We start from the raw sequence: 19,204 nt of genomic DNA, 5'->3' as shown, positions 1-19,204 counted from the left end.
CATCAGACTGTAAATGTTTTCAGAACAAAACGTCCACAACAATGTGGCCATATCCAAACTGTAGATGTGTTTTAATGTTTTGTGTCGCAAGCTGTTAATATATGGAATGGCATTCTCTATAATTATGGTTGCTAATCACAACATGTGATGGCAGACTGTTAGCACTTGTTAAAATGTATGTTTTTCATTCCATCGAGGATTTATAATTTAATCTTTTACGCAAATTAAGCTCTTTATAAAAGAATGTTGATTATCCCACTTTGTCTCGTCCCTCAGTTTTCAATACACACAAATTAAAGCTACTTAATTATTACAGACTTAAATAGTATGCATGTGTTAACTAGTGTGAATAATAAACCATTTAATAACTTATTCACAAAATCTTAATTAACAGGCCTACTAAAGTTTATATTAAGTAACTTATCCAACATTATTCTCATTTATAAAAAATGTTGTAATACGGGTTCCGCATGTAGCCTATGAAAATATACAGATATGGCTGCGATTTCACTATTTGGCCACTAGATGGTGCTGTGTTTCAACTTTAGTAATTATGAAATGTGCTTTACAACCTTGAATGTTTCTTGAATTCATTTTATGAATCAACAGGATTTACTGATCAAGAGGATTCAAAACAGCACTATTTTTGAATTATTTGTACTGGAATTAATTATGTTTTCAATATATTTCTCTTTAGCAAAGTACACCGGCTGCTATGTTGATGACACACAGAAACGGGCTCTTAGAGGGGTGTCCTTTTTTGACTACAAAAAAATGACCGTCTTCCGTTGCCAGGACAACTGCGCTGAGAGGTACAGTATGTCAATTGAAACCTTTTTCTCCATGCACAAGAGTATGCGCACATATTTGCATCACAATGACACATTTCTTTTGACTTCTATAGTTTATACTGTACTCAGGTCATTACATTTTCTGTGCTCTGACCTCAAAATACCATGACAGAATCCTTTCATTAAGACATTATGTAGTATGTTTATTAAGCAGTTGTCTTGATGGCCATTAGCAGATATCTGTCTCCCATAATGCAAGTGATTTCACGTTTTACTGTTCTTTTAAGATAACATTTCCACACAGTACACTCCCAAACAAAACCCACACAAACAGTCATGTTATCATGTACAAGTACACATACATGCACATTATGAGTTATCATAAACATGTAATTGCTCATAGTTAAAGGGATTCTTCACCTCTGGAAAGATTCATGTGTATTTAAATGGGTCATGTATGTAGTAGAAATGTGAAATTATTTTTGAATTTGGAGCCTTCTAGACTGAGAAAAGCCAGAAAATGTATTTTTGGCTTATGGGGATGAAAAACAACAACTCCCAGAATGCACTAGCTTCGCTGCCCTATGAGGTCACTCCCAAGCCACGCCTACCAGTAAGAGCGCAGTTAAACAACTAAGCTAGTTACGATTTTTGCGTCATCTGAGGATATTTTCCAGACAAAAAATACATAAATCTCTCGTCTCACGGGGACATGAGGGAGGGAAGCATGGTAATTAGAAAATACTACAGGTTTTCTACTGATACAAAGCTTAATGCTAAATGCTGAAGTATCCCTTTAATGCCCCTTCACTGACACACATGGCTCATTTAACACTCATTGAGTTAATCTTGTTTCCTTGACCTATAGTTAACTCAGATGGGAGAGAGTTATCAGATATGCTGTTTCCTCTGATGATCCTCTGATAGTCACAAAAATGTGTGCTTTAACATGTCAAGTCAAGTCATCTTCATTTATATAGCGCTTTTAACAATGTAGATTGTTTCAAAGCTACTTTACAGAGATAAACGTATAATTTAAGGTAACAGATTGTTTTGGTTTTATAGCGGTTCTTGATATTTTCCAGCTAAAGTTAGTTTTGATTGATTCACTTCCGTCGAAAGGATAATTTGTTATTAAATTAGGGGCCGCTTAGACGACACCGTTCTCTCTAAACAGACTTTAAACGCGAACCTGTGAGAAACACATGTACGTCTCTCGTTCCTTTTCAGGACGTGTGCTCTAACCAGTAATTAACATTCACCCTAAAATGAAAATAGTCATTCTCTCATCCAGATTTCTTTCCAAACCTGAAGTATTTTTTTTTCTTTTCTTTGGGACTCAAAAGGGGAAATACAGAAGAACTGTGCCAATTGCTCTTTTCTGTGGAAATACTGAATCAACAGTGATTCAAAAAGAATGAAAAACAACATGAGAGTAAATGTGGTCAGTACGACTCATGCACTTTATTCCAGTTTTTCAGTAGCCATATGAACGCTTTATTAGAGGAACAGGTTGAATTTTAAGTCATTATTCACTTATAAATCCTGATCTTTTAAATGAATTGATTGATCAGTGGTTCTCAACCTTGACCCCAAGTCCCCCCACCCCTATTCTCCAGAACAATATTCGAAAGCACCTAGCCTTAGTTTTGCTTTCAAAGCATATTTTAATCTGTGGACACTCATAGTTCCTGTAAATTAACTTAACTAATTATAATTAAAAATCTAAATAATTATATTTCATGACTCAGGAAGTTTTCATGGATCCCACTCTTTTTTTAACCTGTGAATTTAAGGCGAGACACTACAGGTGAATAGGGTACAATTTTAAAATAATAGATATCACCATGAAACTTCTTCAGTTGATTACTTACACAAGTTCATAAAAAATGAAATGTGAAAAATTAATTTTTTGAAATGTGTGTGTTTAATTATGCAAATGAGGTATTATCTCATTAAATATGCACAATTTTGCATATATTTTCTATAGATAGATCTGAGCATATGATAAAGCCAGGTGCAAAATAATTTTTTCATTTTGTTTACACACAAGATGAAAAAAGATGTTCAGAGGGATTTCAGGATATATGCTTTAGGAAATCAAAATATACCGTCCATAGCCTTAAAAAATCGATTTTCACCATTTTTTTTGGATTAAAATGTCACGGCAAGTCGTTTTGTTATATTGGATTTTTAATAATATTTTTTACTTACAATCTACCTGAAAAAAGTATATTTATATTAAAAATGCCCTTGGCACTTTAATATTGTATTAATTTACATGATTTTTCCAAGTCTAGAAATATCACTTTTAAAATTAGACTTACTCGTATATCCAGGTTTTGTGAAGAGAGAGAAAAAACAGCAAATTTATTCAAAATTCCTCCAGATTTGGAACAACATTAGGGTGAGTAAATGATGAATAAATTAAATACATTTTTATTTTTGGTTGAACTGGTAGTGTTACTTTTTTACTTTCCATCTTGTTAGCACTCTTGCTTCCTTCCTCTTTCCTCGGTTCCTCTACCCTGCCTGCTCCCCAATGTTTCCTAACACTGCGTACCCATTAACAGTTAACACCAATACACTGAATCACATCAGTCTGTGCCTTGGAAAGTCACAGAAAGAGTGAAAGGGAGAAAACAGTTCAGGCTAAGGAATTTTGGCGTCAGGACTTGCCTTACAGGAAGGAGTGAGAGTCAACATTAACAGCCCATCTGGTCTCAGTGCTCCCTTGCATAGGCATGAGCTAGACACTGGAGAAAGATGATCCTTTATTTTCTCTCCTCTGAACAAAATAGGGGCCATAAAACTGACATCATGCATCATGTTTGTAGGAGCCGTATATTTATTTGTTTATTTAATCTAATTTAAGTATTATATGTAACTTTCCTTAAAATTTGCTCGCACACTCAAAAGAGCAAATGAACGCATGGATGATTTTAAGTTTATTTTGCCAGTTTTGCATGTATTTTTGTTGGAAATAAATTTCAAGGGAAGCTTTAACATTGACGAAAGTGAGTGTTGATGGATCACGAGTCAAGGGGAAGTTTACTGCTGTCTCGCCGACTTGAGTTTTGCCAGAACCATGTTTAAAAGGAAGGGCTCTGTTGACAATGATTCTTTGAAGCTTTATCTCTTAATATTCTTTTATAGCTTTTTTAGGGTAGTTCTCACATTTTTGAAAAGTCTGAAAACAGCTGCATAGAGGAGGGGTTTGAAGGGTGGAGAGCACATTAAAGCGATTCTTCAAATAAAAGAGCTTTTGAACCATAGAATTTCATGTACACAATCAATGCTTCTGTTCAGCTTTACTTTTTCTCTCAGCCTTGTAGTTAAACTGCATTGGTCAGGGTTGGAAACACTATACACCATTTTGCTTGCCAACAGCCTGGCAAAAAGTTTTTTTCCATGAGTGCTTGGAAATTATACTCTACACAGTACATCAGCTGTATCGAAACCTATTTATTATGCAAAACGTTATGACCTGAATTTGAGGGAGGGCAACATTGCTGGGTGTTGGTCAAAGTGTCAGAACAATAGACTGCATTCTTTCTTCTGTTTTCAAAAGATACATATACATGTACATGCACGCTCTTGTGCACCACTGAATGCATCCGTATAAAGGAAACTGTGGTGCACGTATTACACTTCCCCTTGAAAAGCCTGTTTTTTTTGTCAGTAACCAGACAGTTGATGTAACCCCATTGACTTCAATAGTAGGAAAAAAATATACTATGGAAGTCAATGGAGTCCATCAACGGGTTGGTTACCGACATTCTTCAAAATATCTTCCTTCGTGTTCAGCAGAAGAAAGAAATTCATACAGGTTTAAAAAAAACTTGAGGGTGAGTGTATGTTGATAGAATTTTGTATTTTTAAATGAACAATTCCTTTAACGTAATCTGATGATATTCACAGTGGCTGGTTAGCATTCATTATAGCAGTTTGCATATATATATATATATATATATATATATATATATATGCAACAACAGCAATAATCAGCAGCTGAAGCATCAATAATCTACAACAACAGCAATAATCAGCAGCAGAAGCATCAATAATCTACAACAACAGCAACAATATACAGTAGCAGCAATAATGCATAATAGCAACTAAATGTATATTAAAGATGTTTTTTTCTTCATCCTATGTTATTAGGGGTTATCTCTATGCGGGTCTGGAGTTTGGAGCTGAGTGTTACTGTGGCCATAAGATCCAGGCTCCCAACGTGTCCGAGAGTGAATGTAATATGGAGTGTAAAGGGGAGAAGAGTAACCTCTGTGGAGGACCTAACCGACTGTCCATATACAGACTGGAGCTGAGCCAGGAGTCGGCCCGCCGATGTGAGCACTCTGATGTGACACAGATTACATTCACACATTTGGACAGGCGCACAGATAAGGCTCGACACTTTAATGTCACTCTAAGGGAAGCTGAAACACACACATAACTGCTTTTATTGATAAGATCAACTAAAACTTTACAACAAGGTTTCATTTGTTAACATTTATTTACTACATCAGTTGAAATGAAGTAACTATGAACGACACTTCTATAGTATTTATTCCCCCTAATATTAATTTCAACACTTACTAATGCATTATTGCTGAGTGAATTATAAACAATCAATGAAGAATTGTTTATTTAATAAGTAACATTAACAAAGGTTAATAAATGCTGTCAAAATATATTGCTCTAATGTTAGCAAATGATACCTTACTGTCCTGGAAATTGTCTGTATTGTTTATCTTCAATCTGTTTTAATAATCAGAGCAGGTTAGCACAGGGAAAATGACAGGGATAAATGATTTATACTCTTTGACCTTCAGTGGTTGAGGAAAGAGTCTATCTCTCTGATGCATATTTGAGGTTTTCCCATTCTCATTAATTTGGATGTGTGTGTATTACAGCTTTGAAAACTAGGATTTTCCCAGTATTGTTCAGCTGTTTCTCCCGGCATTCGATTTTAAAATAACCAATGAATACAATTAATTTCATATCTATTTCCAGATCTTAATAGCATGATCCTCACCCTTTCCTTTATGCATCATGTTTCATAAAAAAAATGGCAGAAACTTGTGACTTTCCATCCTGTGTGTCCTGAATAGTCACTTTTCTCATGTGACAGGATGTGTGTGCGTAGGAGAGGTTGTGTGATAAACAAATACAATAGTTGTGCAGGAAGTAGGAACTTGTATCTATTAAGTTAAGAAGTCCTTGGGACCACAGCGGTTTAATTTAAGGCAAAGACTGCTTCTAGTGCAAATAGTGTTAGACCTCATCAACAACCACATAGCATTGCTCTAGAAGCCACCCAGAACACCCTAGCACCCTGCGGGTGAGATCTTCTCGAGCAAGCGACACTCGTATTACCTTGAGAAAATACTAAAATGTAGTTGTTTTTACATTAAAAAATTAAATAATGTATTTGTTTATTTTGCTCTTAAGATGGCAGTGCCATCTTCAAGGGATGTTTCAAGAGGCCAGATAACGTGACCCTGGCGCTTCCTGCTAGTGCTGTTATTCAGAACATGTCAGTGGACAAGTGTGTTGACATGTGCACCGAAAAAGTGAGTATGTATGCATGATGTGCATCTGGTGTCTCTCATACTACTGTGTTTATGTCTGTCCTAAATGATCGCTTCCTTTGTCTGGTTTAGGAATTCTCTCTGGCTGCCTTGGGTGGCGAAAAATGTCATTGTGGGTTTCCCACTCCTCTCTTCACTCTGCATGAGCGTGAGGATGAGGAACTGTGTCTCCACCGATGTGAAGGGGAAGACTTTGAGAGCTGCGGAAACAATGACTTCTTTGTAGTGTACCAGACCCAAGTGCAAGGTAACAAGCTTGTTTGGACTAAAACAGTGGGCTCAGGCCAATGCACAGGCAGCACATAAAGATTTGATTACCATATGGGTTTGACTGTTTAGGACTAGAATAAACATGTCGGGTCACAGAAGCACAAACATTACCCTTCCTGTGCTGCTTTTGAGGCTGCTCATAACTTGTAAAGATGCCGACCCTCACGTTTGCAAAATTCACACTTCTTCACTTCCTCCAAGTTCGCTGTCACATTGAGCATTACAGTTTGCTTCCGTTTCAAGAGTGGTCAAAGTTGATGATCCCACATGTAAATATGACATTAAATAGAATGCATGATATATTTCCAGTATATATATATATATATATATATATAGCCTATATATGCATATGCATGATATAATTTCAATAAATGCACACTTGCGACCCTTAAATGATGCAACTGCTCCGCTATGCAAGCAGAGCCTTCTTCCGAAACGCAAACATGCACTCGGTAAAAAACACACACACACACACACACACACACACACACACACACACACACACACACACACACACACACACACACACACACACACACACACACACACACACACACACACACACACACACACACACACACACACACTTGTGTGAAAATCATGTTACTCACCACACATACTGTTTGCATTTAGCTATACTTTTGAAACTGTAAACTATAAAACTATAAATTTGACATTTATAGACTGGCCCTTTTCTATAAATATTTACTATAATTTACTATAAATATGTTCCTTCTGTAAATATATGAATACAAAATATATGAAGTTTTCAACTACATTTGAAATATTATATAATATTATTTATATTGTTAAAATAACACAAGCACATTATTTTAGTATGAGAGATTTGGCCTAAAATACATTTAAATTAAATTAAATACTACAATCATTCTGGGCCCCTAGAATCAGTCCCACCTTTCACCCCATTATCTCTGTCCCTGCTCACCGATCAAAGTAAACACTCATCTCATTTCCTCTTCAGTCTGACTGTCATCTGCTCTGTGGTTCAAATTCTGAATGGTCATCACGAACTGGTCCAAACCGAAATTGAAATCTAAGCAAGAAAACATTTGAAAAGACTGAATCAGATTGTTGTCAACTTGTCTCACTTCATCAAAATAACAGCACATGGTGATGTGTGCATTATAAGCTCACAGTTTTTCAAACCACTCAAACCTTTTAGAGACATTTTTACCTGTCTTTTACAGAATGATTCAGAATGATTAAACATTTATATGCTAATTTACTTGCTTGTTGAGCAATTTTACGGAAACTTTAATGAGACTAAGGATATTTCTCACTATAATATCTCATGTTTGGTTTCTTTATCTCTACAGATAATCGCTGTATGGACCGGCGCTTTTTACCCACTCGTTCCAAGCACCTAATGGCACTTGCTAGTTTCCCAGGAGCCGGGAATACCTGGGCCCGTCACCTTATTGAACTGGCCACGGGGCACTACACCGGGAGCTACTACTTTGATGGCTCACTGTACAACAAAGGTTCATTTATCTTTAAATTCTCCATAAAGCCATTTTATTTCTCTCTTGCTTGCTCATGGTCTTTCTCTCTTGTTGAACTCTTTGAATATGCAGGATTCAAAGGGGAGAGAGATCACTGGCGCAGCGGTAGAACCATATGTATCAAGACCCACGAGAGTGGCAGGAAGGAGATTGACACCTTTGACGCTAGCATCCTCATGATCCGGAACCCTTATAAAGCGCTCATGGCTGAATTTAACCGAAAGTATGGCGGCCATATTGGATTTGCCTCTCAAGCTCACTGGAGGGGGAAAGGTGAGAAATGAAAGCTAGTGAAAGCTCTATTTACCATTACAATATGTCCATGTCCTCTGTGGTTTGACGTAAACATATTGCTGAGCGAATGGTGCAATTCTCTGAAAAGCATACAAAATACACCACATTCACAAATATTATGGAAAATAGAACATCTTAATTAGATGGAACTGTTTTATAGATATTTTTCTGCACTGAATGAAACTACAAACATATTTTAGTCAACATTTCTCTCAACTTATCGCTGAGCTCATCGCTATATGATGTTTTATTAACAAAGTTCGGGAGGAGCACGTTCAGATAATTAACCTAATTAACAAAAGAGGAGCAAATTCAGTAATTAATTGACCTATTGGTAAGCCCCTCCCCTTGAACGCAGATGAGCCAATGCCAGTTGAGTATCAGTTGCACGAGGACCGGTTTCAGCGACATAGAGAAACATTGGAAGATCCGAAGCTCTCATCAGTTTAATGGTGTTTATGCTACAAAAATGGTAAAAAAAAATGTGCCTGGGGTAATGAGAGGATGGACATACGTATTCATTTATTGAATCACCGTACTGTGTGTGCATTCACCAGCGTGTTTCAAAAGTGTGATAAGATATGTGCGAATGGACCAATTATCTGCGCAATATGACTGAAGCCCGGTTTATTTATAATATCAATAATGTCAGCGCAGTAACCTGGTTCCCTACGGATTCAACCCCAATCCAAATGAACGTTTTTCTGGTTGTCATACTCATTAAGTTACAATTAAAGTTAGTCAGTCCATGCTAATGTACAAACCTAAATAGCTAACTGTTCTCACGTCATGAACAGTAGGTCAAAAACAGCCACCTGCGATCGTGATGACCGCAACATGAGGCTTCTCCCGCATGCATTGTGATTTGTAAACTCTCGCTTCCAAATTAATCTCGTTATCTACCATATTTATTTTAAAATCTTTTATATATCCTCCGGCTCCATGGCATATTTAAGTCCCACTTGAATGATCCTCGACGAGAGGAGGTCCTTCTGTGCCCAAAATTGATCGAAAACATCTTGGGACAAGGTTTTTATACTGATAGCTGTCATTGTAAGACAATAGCAACAGTAACTAAGGGTGCTTAGCGATATACACAGCAGACTTATTCCTGTTCCTTGACAGTTTTTCAGCATCCCTCCACCATCCCATCTCCTCACTTCTATCTATTCCTATCCCAACCTGGGATGGGGGAGCATCCCATTATATAATAATAATAATAATAATTCATTACATTTTATATAGCGCTTTTCTCGACACTCAAAGCGCTTTACATAGAAGGGGGGGGATCTCCTCAACCACCACCAATGTGCAGCATCCACCTGGATGATGCGACGGCAGCCATATTGCGCCAGAACGCCCACCACACACCAGCTTACTGGTGGAGAGGAGACAGGGTGATGAAGCCAATTAGTATATATAGGAGGATGATTAGGAGGCCATGATTGACAGAAGCCACTGGGCAAATTTGGCCAGGATGCCGGGGTTACACCCTTACTGTTTCGAAAGACATCATGGGATTTTTAATGACCACAGAGAGTCAGGACCTCGTGTATGATGTAAGTGTGAACTCGTGAAGTGATCTGCGTCTTTCTAGTTTGGAAGATTATCATAGGGGTAAATGATCAAAAGAACTTCTGCTTTGTTCTTGACGTTGACGTCAAGTTGAGGATAAATCTGCTGTACTGCGGCCAGAAGCATGTGCTTATCAGACATAAATGGCCATGACTGTGTTTAATGTGGTTTTGTTGAGAATCTTTTCCCTTTTTAACTCTGAAACCTCCTGAAAACTGATGCTTATTTTTACGTACATGAGTCTTTTTAATAGTTAATCGTCATAACTATTAAACCAAGACGACACATTTTTCTTGCATTAAAATAATTTCACAAAAATTATGTTGCATTTGTTTGTGAACAGTGGTACAGTCAGTGAATAGATGGTGCAAAGTTTCCTTTGCCACAACAAAGTCCATTTTTAAGCAACATTTGCTTCTTGTTCTGCTTTTGTACAATATTTTTGTTCCCAAGAGAGAAGCAGATGCGTGTGAGATTTTGGTGTCTTGTTTTTCCGAAATGTGGACTTTATCATTCTGTTTTTGTTTCATTTTTGATTAGGTTTCTGCAATTTTAATGACAAGTGTTTTTTTTTTTTGTAAACTCTTTTTTTTTTTTAAACATGTTCCTCAGTTGTTGTTTCACTGTTTTTGTTGACATGCCTTTCTGATGGGTCACACAAACCAAAATGCAGAAGCATCAGAAAAAGGAATCAGCATTTTTAGCTTCTTCCTTTCTATTGTTTTACATCCTCTCTCCTCATTATCCTGATTAGCTATTGCTTTTCTTTCTCTCCCCTGAAGATAATCAGCAGAAAATGACTATTACTTGAAAACGATAAAAAAGTGCATCAATTCAGAGTATGATTGACTTTTGCTTAATGTTTCATTTCAGAAAAGTGCTATCAGTGATTAAAACTATAATTATGGCGCTCCACTATTCCAGCCTTCATAAAACCATCAAGTTGGGTTTGTCAATGTCAATGTTACATTTGTGTGGTGCTGTCACTTGTCTACAAATGTGTAACTACAAATCTCTCTCTCTCTCTCTCTCTCTCTCTCTCTCTCTCTCTCTCTCTCTCTCTCTCTCTCTCTCTCTCTCTATCTCTCTCTATCTCTCTCTCTCTCTCTCTCTCTCTCTCTCTCTATCTCTCTCTCAGAGTGGCCAGAGTTTGTGAAGAACTACGCTCCATGGTGGGCATCCCACACACTAGACTGGCTGAAATATGGGAAGAAAGTTCAAGTAGTGCACTTTGAGGATTTAAAGCGGGACCTTTTCTCTCACTTAAAAGGCATGGTCATCTTTCTGGGCCTGGAAGTGTCAGAGGACCGCCTGCTGTGTGTGGAAGGACAGAAAGATGGGAACTTTAAACGCTCTGGGCTCAGGAAGCTGGATTATGACCCTTACACGCCTGAAATGCGTGCCACCATTGACGGGCATATTAAGAATGTGGACACGGCACTCAGAAAGAGAAACCTGCCTGGTGTACCTGAGGAGTACATGCCCAGATGATACTCATCTTTTGACTTTTACTTTTTTTTTCACACACATTTTTTTCCTTTTTTCAGCTATACACTTTCCCCCCCCCCCTAGAATATAAAATTGTTTATCGTCATCCTCCATTCAGTTTGCACAAAAGTACTGCTGAAAAACTGGTCGTCCTATCATGAAGAATCTAAAGATACAAGATATGGGCTTGTGCAACAATTTGGCTCCAGTTAACTTGGCTTGAAGTTTAACCACCATGGATCCATCTTCTTTAGTCCAATTTAAGTGTGCCGTAACCACAAATTCAGTTTGTCATCACGGTCAATGACTTTTCATGCTTTTGATGAAAGTGTCTGTTGCCACCAAGACATCCGTGTCAACCGTTTAAATGGACACATCACATCTGTGTTTCATTGAATTTGCTTTGCCTGCCACTACTGGACTATGATCCATTAAGCACTCCAGTCTCATTGGGAATATATGGATTTAATAGTGATTTAATGTTTAACATCGGAACCCCAGCTTCCTGTTCCCAAAAATATGTGGACATTGCCTTCAGATTATGATGCTTCTTAAAACCGATCGGTAGAAATTATATATGGACAACAAAAATCCTCAAGCTATATCACGTGTATTAGATAAATGCATGGACAACTCAAAAAACATGTTGTCTGGTACCTGCCTTCAGTGATTTGCAGGCGAATTGCAGATATAGTCATTTATGAATTAGATGCAAGCAACCGTTATTCTGTTTCTGCTGTGTGTTTAGAGCACTTTTATGTTGAGATCATTTCCTCAAATTAAACGATTTACCATATTTGCAGTGGGCAATCAAAAAAACAGTTCATCTTGTGTTCACAAAGTAAAAGAAATGGAGTATTCTTGTAAATTGCTTAAATTAACACATTGACTGACCCTTTACTCCCTTTCTCCAACACAATTATAGTAATCTATTAAAGGGATGCTGTTGTTCAACCAAAGATGAAAATTCTGTTATTTTTTTTGACAGACAATGTCACTATGACACAGCTCTTATATGAGAAGAGTTGTGTATTGATTCTTAAAACATTTGGAACAACATGACGGAGAGTAAATGACGACAAATTTTTCATTTTTGGATGATCTATCCCTTTAAGCAAACCCCCTTTCTTCGCCAGTTTTTGTTCCGGTTTAGACTATGAGTATAGTTGCTGTACATTATGTACCGTGCATTGAACAGCTTCCCATTTTCTTTGACACACCTGAGAAGACACAAAAACCAAATAATTCCCAAATTAAGTCAGGTTTTGGATGCAATTGTAAACTTGTTCCATGTAGAAATGTTCAGAATTGTTCTTTGTTTTCAGTGTTTTAATTGCAGAAGTTTTTTTTATTCAAAACAGAAAATCAACATTATAATCTATAAAATGATCTAGAATTCAGGGGTGAAAGCGAGTGTGAAGCAATGTGCTAAAAAGAGACAAAGAAAGCACCTTGTGGGTAAAGTCCTAACAAATAACATTCAATATATGTAAATACACATATATATTTTTGTAATGCTCACATGGAGAATTACTTTAAAAGACAGAAAAGTATCACCTCTATTTTTGAAAAGGCTTTTAAATTTGAGCATTAGTGCTTTTCATTTCAAAAAGGAACAAACCTGAAGTGTCTTTCTGAATGTATTTTTTATGGAAAGAATGTAAGGAATTTCTACCAAATACGAAAATCAGAGGGTGATTGCCAGCAGTGCAAAAGGAAATTAAAGGTTTTATTATAATTGTAAGCTGAGAGAACTGTGGATATGAGGAAATACTTTGCTCTTGTTTAGTGCTTGATGCATATGTCCTGGTCAATAAATTGTAAAGCCCCAAATTCTCAGAGGCCCAACATTCATTTATAGATTTATTTAGTTTATTTAGATTTAGTATATATACATCGTCTGGAAAACATACTTTTTGGAATTCTGTTGGTTGCTAATGGTGTAAAAATTGCACGCTTCACCTTTAAATATCTCTTTGCAGCTCAGTTTACATAGTATTTTAAATGCTGGTTGTTTTGCAACTTCATAGAGTTGTCATTCATAGGTTGTATCACTCTTTCAGGAAATTGCAAAAACAAATTTCCTTACTTACAAACTTAATTTATGAAAAATCTTCATCTTCATCTTTCATCAATGTTTCAGGGCTCCCAAGCTACCACAAATCTGTCAGGAGATCTACTTATCTCGTGTTGTCAGGGGAAGTGTGATATATGACCAGCACTTGATTGGCCAATGCTCAAAGCTCATTCAGTGGTAAACCTAAGTGTCTTTGTGATAAAGTTACTGCGGTCTTTAAAACTGAGATCTGACTACAGCATACAGTTACTCACCAACATACATTTACTGTCTCATATGTCATGTAGGATTTCATTTCGAGACACTAGTCAGACATTTGTACTCAGCAGTTGTAACCACTGCTATGATGAATCAGAATATGGACACCATGACAGCTTGATTTTTAATTATTGTCATAAATTTGTATATTTTGTTACATTATGATCATGTGAGTTGCAGTCAGCAGCCCTGGCTGCATCTCTGACTAATTCACTGTTAGGAAAAGTGCTTTTGAATGAAAACTGCAAATCAGCTCTATAAATACAAATTGTAACAATAATAAGGGTAAATGTAGCAACATGTTAAAGAGTTTCTAAGAAAAACATCTTACCAGATGCAAACTCATTTCTGTAAAGCTTGCTTCTGGAGAAGCTCACCCAAATTAGCTTTGGTCAAACAGGTTTGATCCGTCATTACTCATTACTACAATTAGCCTGAATAATTCGGGTAAATGTGTAAGCTAGATTTAGGCCTATGCCTATTTTTTCACATCTTCATGGACACCACAATGATTTCCCTCGTGTGGTAATAATTTTCCTTGTAATTATGGTTTGCAAAAATGGGAACTGCTGCCTGTGTAGATGAGAGAAGCAAAGTGTATGCGTGTTGTGTACACACTTATGGCCAAGCATGCGCCCTTAAAATAGCATCTGAATAACGCGCCACTGACTTCAGACTAGGTTTTTCCTGGTCTGTGGCAGAATTGTTTTCTGAAACTGCAAAATAGCACCAGGAATGTTTGCGCTGGAACACGCCTCCTCTTTTCGCTGAACTGACTCTCTTACTTACAACTCTAATATAATTAAGAAAATTACAAACACTTAAGGGAAATTGTTAGAACAAGATTTTTATTATAAATTTTAAGTTGGCTATATTAGCAAAACCGAAAGAGAGAAATACATGTGGAGGATGACAAGATTTTTCAAATGATACTCAATGCATTCAATCGTCAATATTTTTTTTGATGCCCCACTCCATATATTAATGTTTATGTGTTGATAGTAACATGCACAAATAAGAAAATAACAGTAACATTTTTATAGTTATCATATGTTGTGGCAAAAACAATATTTAACAAACAGTATTCCCAGGCAAAAGAGACGTCAAGATCCAAATTGTATTTAAAAGAAAAATATATATTTATTCTTGCAAGAATAGTTCCCATTCTAGCCACACATGCTAGCTGCAGGCCGGGGTGAAACCCCAGCCTTCACAGACCAGTTTGCAGGCAGAAGTGAGACACAGATAAGGCTTGGCTGGTAGTTTTTATAATGTTCTAATCAAAGCATTCTCTTAACACCCACCCCAGAGGGCAGAAACTGAGAAACCCCCATGGTTGCCTCAACCCCTCCCTAGCCTGCAGGTCTCATCACATATGTCTCAGTGTCACACACACAGCTGTATCAACGTTACAACAGGAACATATGGCATTCATTTGTTAAATCGATTAAAATCAATGATATAGTAAAAATTCCATTACACATATACATCTGCAAAATCATTATGCAAAATTGTCATTTAATGTACAAACTTTTGTAGAAAGTTGCCTTTATTGAACCTGTTTGCATTCATTTATTCTTGACTTTTCAGACGTTTTGCGTTACTTGTAAAATTCTGAACTCCAACATGCAACAGACAAACAATTGTAAAACTTGTTAATGTTCAGTCTTTTCTACAGGCCAGCATTCTCCAGTCAGACTTGGAAGAGAATAAAGAGAAATATCTTTTGTCCAAGAATTGTTTTTCAAATTTCAGATAGCAGTGGAAAGTCTGTTATCCACAGAATTGGTAATGGAAGTTCTTTGGAAAGCGCTTCGGGTCTCCTCATCAATGGCGCTCTCAATATTTGACAGAAAGGAACAGCATTTCTTCTTAAAATCCTTGGCCATGAACGCATAGAGGAATGGGTTTATAAAGCTGTTTGCAGTGGCAAGAGTTGCAGATATTTGTTTGGCTGTGTGAAATACATGATCAAACTCAGATTTGTCCAACTCTATAATAGATACAATGTGAAATGGCAACCAACAGATAAAAAAAGTTGTAATCAGTAATGTCATGATCTTGTAGGGCTTGAATTTAGAAACTTGGTTTGCTCTAAGTTTACAGATCAGGATGATGTAACAGGTTGAAATGGTCAGGAATGGAATTAAAAACCCAAAAGTAAAGCGCATGAACACAACGGTTCTGTGGTGATGCTCATAGTTGCTATAACATTTGACTGTTGATGATTTGTTTACAATATCTCTGAATTTGACAGATGGAATGCTAAGCAAAACAGACACGAACCAAGCCATCACAACAACTAAAGAAGCTTTCTTTGCAGTGCGTTGATTTTGGGCCCAGACAGGAAACTTGACTGTGATGCAGCGATCCACACTAATGATGACCAGGATGAAAATGCTGCTGTACATATTGAGGGTCATGACAAAAGAGGTGAACTTGCACATGAAGAGCCCAAAAATCCAGCTGTCAGTAACTATATAGCTAATGAGGAAAGGGAGAGTAGCGCAGAAAATGAAGTCAGACAAAGCCAGACTCAGGTACCAGGTGGTGTTCACAGACTTCTTCATCTTAAAACCAGTAATCCAGATCACAGCACCATTTCCAACGATGCCAAGCAGGAATATGATCACATTAAAAATAACTGTGATTACACATGCTGCTTCCCTGCAGTGTCCAGCATGTAAACCCACATCAAGTGTTTTTGAGTGATTTCCCAACTCATCCAAATGACCATCGTAGTCATAGGTTTCTAGTTCTGGAGTTGAATTCATTATGCCTTGTTAGAACTGAATAGGAAGTAGAATTCTGCATTGAGAAAAACAGACAATTTATCCAAATATATTTAAATTGATGTAATTTAGCATATTTCTAAGAATGAAAGCAGTGGCTGAGGAAAAACATCATGACACTAGTACCACACAAGGGATACAGAAGTCTCAAAAAAATTGCAATTAACTACAATTGCCTTTCCCATTATTTCATCAGGTTACTTGGGGGATATTATACAGAAAATTAGATAAAATTATGTTTTAATATGTTTTTTTAATTCGCTTACTTTTTAGCACATTGCTGAGTTTACTTCTAAGTAATTTTCTGACAGGCAGAACTGGAAGGTAAAGCACAACTTTAGCAGAACTCTCCCATCTCTTCCCTTATTTTTCTCAATAAACTTTTTGCTCTTTTCTGATTATTATCCTTGTGACTTTAAATAACATTTGATGATTATTTGTATAAGCCGAATTTGTATAAAATAAAAATGAGAGAGAGAGAGAGAGAGAGAGAGAGAGAGAGAGAGAGAGAGAGAGAGAGAGAGAGAGAGAGAGAGAGGCATTTTCAGTGTTTAAACCACGCAGAACCAACATTTGTGGCTTTTTATTCGCTCACTTTGAGAACTTCGACATGAAAAAAGTATGACTGACAAGTAGGCTTAGCCTATTAAGTGAGGATGATGTAAAGTTTCTTATTTTGCATTATTTCCTGTATAGTTTACAATGCTAATTTTATAAAGTATCTTAGTTGATTCTACTGCAAAATTGTTAATCGCATGCATTTAGCCTCTCTGTTTTTAAAATTATCAGATTTGATGCGTTGGCTCTGATGACTTCTAAAGAATAACTTACCTCACAAAGTAAGCCTCACAATTCCGTTTCCCAAAGTATACTTTTTTACGTTTTTTTTTACGCGTACGCACAGTTGTAAACGCATAGCCTTGTTAAGCAGTGGTTCTGAAGTTTGGGGTGCGTCTGCGTCAGCTAGGGAAAAAAAAACAAAAAACAAAAAAAACAGAGGGGCTCACTGCCAGTGCCTCCATAAAGCGGAACCGTTTTTCTCCAGACCTTTTATTTTTTCTTTAACTTTCATGAAAGCTTACAATGACATTTACCATCAAACATAAGACAAACAGATATTGGGGAAAACATAACAGATCTTATATTGTACAGAGTAAAACATTAATTCTACAAAAAAAAAAAAAAAAAAAAATATATATATATATATATATAGCCAGCCTATAAGGGATGTTTTTATGCACTTCTTATTTCTAGTGATTGAATGCAATGAGTCATGGAATATATTAGGATCTTTACAAAAAAAAATTAAAGGAGGGTGTTATAGACATTGCTTAAGCTTATGGAACTTCCCAAAAATAATTATTAACTTTAATGTGTTATCAATATGAGCCAGTTTTAGTCCAAGAAGAAGAACATAGCCTCATCTATTCTGATTATTTTGTAGAATGTATCAAAAACCATCATAGATACAATTACAAAATAAATGTATGAGAGTTTCAGATTCAAGATTACAAAAACAATGTGGTGCAGTCTTTTTTAAAACTTATTAAGAAATGTATTACAGGGATAATACCTGTGTAGTATTTTAAAATGAGATTTTATTAACCTTATTTGGCAGTAGGAATGTATTACTTGCTTCTCCAGACCTTTTATTCGCACCATCGGAAGAAGCCCGACATAAATTCATCACCAGAATGCACCTATTCAGCGGACGGCTTCACAAGTCGGTCGAAAGAGCTCACATATAGCCACATTGTTCAGACAAAGCAGGATTACTGAAATGTCATTTTATTTTATAATGTAAATTAAATGTTATGTTCTGATCTGATCTGATATTATTCTCTCTTATTTTTGGGTCAAAAAAATTAAGTGCCTTTGGTGTCCTCATCAGAAGCACTTGAACATAATGGAAAATAATGAAATTCTGGGGTTTTCTGATATAACCACTACAATTTTCTTTAATTGGGTGCAGACTATGTGATTTTGACATGTCCCACACACTGCTCAGCTAAGTTCAGTAGGCCTAAGTGTAAAAAGTGGTTAATTGACACAAAATTTAACTAATTTTTTTATATTCCTATTTTCCTCAACAAGTTGTTTGATAAAACAAGTCAATTTGATCATTTATATGATATTTTCACAACAATTTTACACATTTCCCCAAAATTGCTGTCCACCCTGTCATTATGGGGTCTTCCCAACCCCCTTTGGTCTATCTTCAATGGAGGTTAAGTATCTACACTTATATTTCATCATATTTTTTAGTTGGATGTTGTCAGGCTTAGCATGTAGCATAGTAAAATATTAATTAATATAAAACCTTCAAAAGTTCAAAATAGATATTTTAAACAGTACACAGTCAGCTTCAACAATGAATCACTTTGCTAACGGAAGGTACACCATGTGTTCATTAAATGCTAATTTTAGTCAAAAATGTCCACCCTGTCACCAAGCCTTCCATGACAGGGGGAGGACATGTGCGTTTTTGCCACAAGTTTTTCCAAATTCTGATAATGTTGTCATTACGGCTGTCGATTTAACA

General features: G+C 36.5%; 2 protein-coding genes across 3 annotated transcripts in view; one reads left to right on the top strand and one right to left on the bottom strand.

The window, feature by feature from the left end:
* wscd2 (WSC domain containing 2) overlaps window positions 1-13,387 on the top strand; it is a 49,689-nt gene extending 36,302 nt beyond the window's left edge. For both annotated transcript variants that reach the window (XM_079607743.1, XM_079607744.1), the window contains 7 exons: window positions 698-812; window positions 4,956-5,140; window positions 6,246-6,367; window positions 6,458-6,632; window positions 7,993-8,157; window positions 8,251-8,451; window positions 11,186-13,387. In XM_079607743.1, coding sequence (XP_079463869.1) covers window positions 698-812; window positions 4,956-5,140; window positions 6,246-6,367; window positions 6,458-6,632; window positions 7,993-8,157; window positions 8,251-8,451; window positions 11,186-11,538 — 1,316 coding nt within the window. In that variant the 3' untranslated portion in view covers window positions 11,539-13,387. The remainder of the gene's footprint in view (window positions 1-697; window positions 813-4,955; window positions 5,141-6,245; window positions 6,368-6,457; window positions 6,633-7,992; window positions 8,158-8,250; window positions 8,452-11,185) is intronic.
* A 1,312-nt stretch (window positions 13,388-14,699) lies between these two features.
* Window positions 14,700-17,621, bottom strand: LOC306995827 (chemerin-like receptor 1). The gene is made up of 2 exons (XM_079607755.1): window positions 17,494-17,621; window positions 14,700-16,678 (listed from the first exon to the last, which is right to left on the bottom strand). Exon 2 carries the CDS (start codon window positions 16,642-16,644, stop codon window positions 15,622-15,624), a length of 1,023 nt encoding a protein of 340 aa, XP_079463881.1. The 5' UTR covers window positions 16,645-16,678; window positions 17,494-17,621; the 3' UTR covers window positions 14,700-15,621.
* Window positions 17,622-19,204: the final 1,583 nt, after the last annotated feature.

Source organism: Phoxinus phoxinus (genome assembly GCF_949152265.1).
Source record: "Phoxinus phoxinus genome assembly, chromosome: 3".
Lineage (NCBI taxonomy): Eukaryota > Metazoa > Chordata > Actinopteri > Cypriniformes > Leuciscidae > Phoxinus > Phoxinus phoxinus.
Note: the sequence above shows the minus strand (reverse complement) of the source record. Positions and strands in the feature narration are given on the sequence as shown.

What these genes read in the sequence shown, in the direction of transcription:
- LOC306995827 (XM_079607755.1), bottom strand. Translation starts at nt 16,644, where the DNA reads ATGAATTCAACTCCAGAACTAGAAACCTATGACTACGATGGTCATTTG.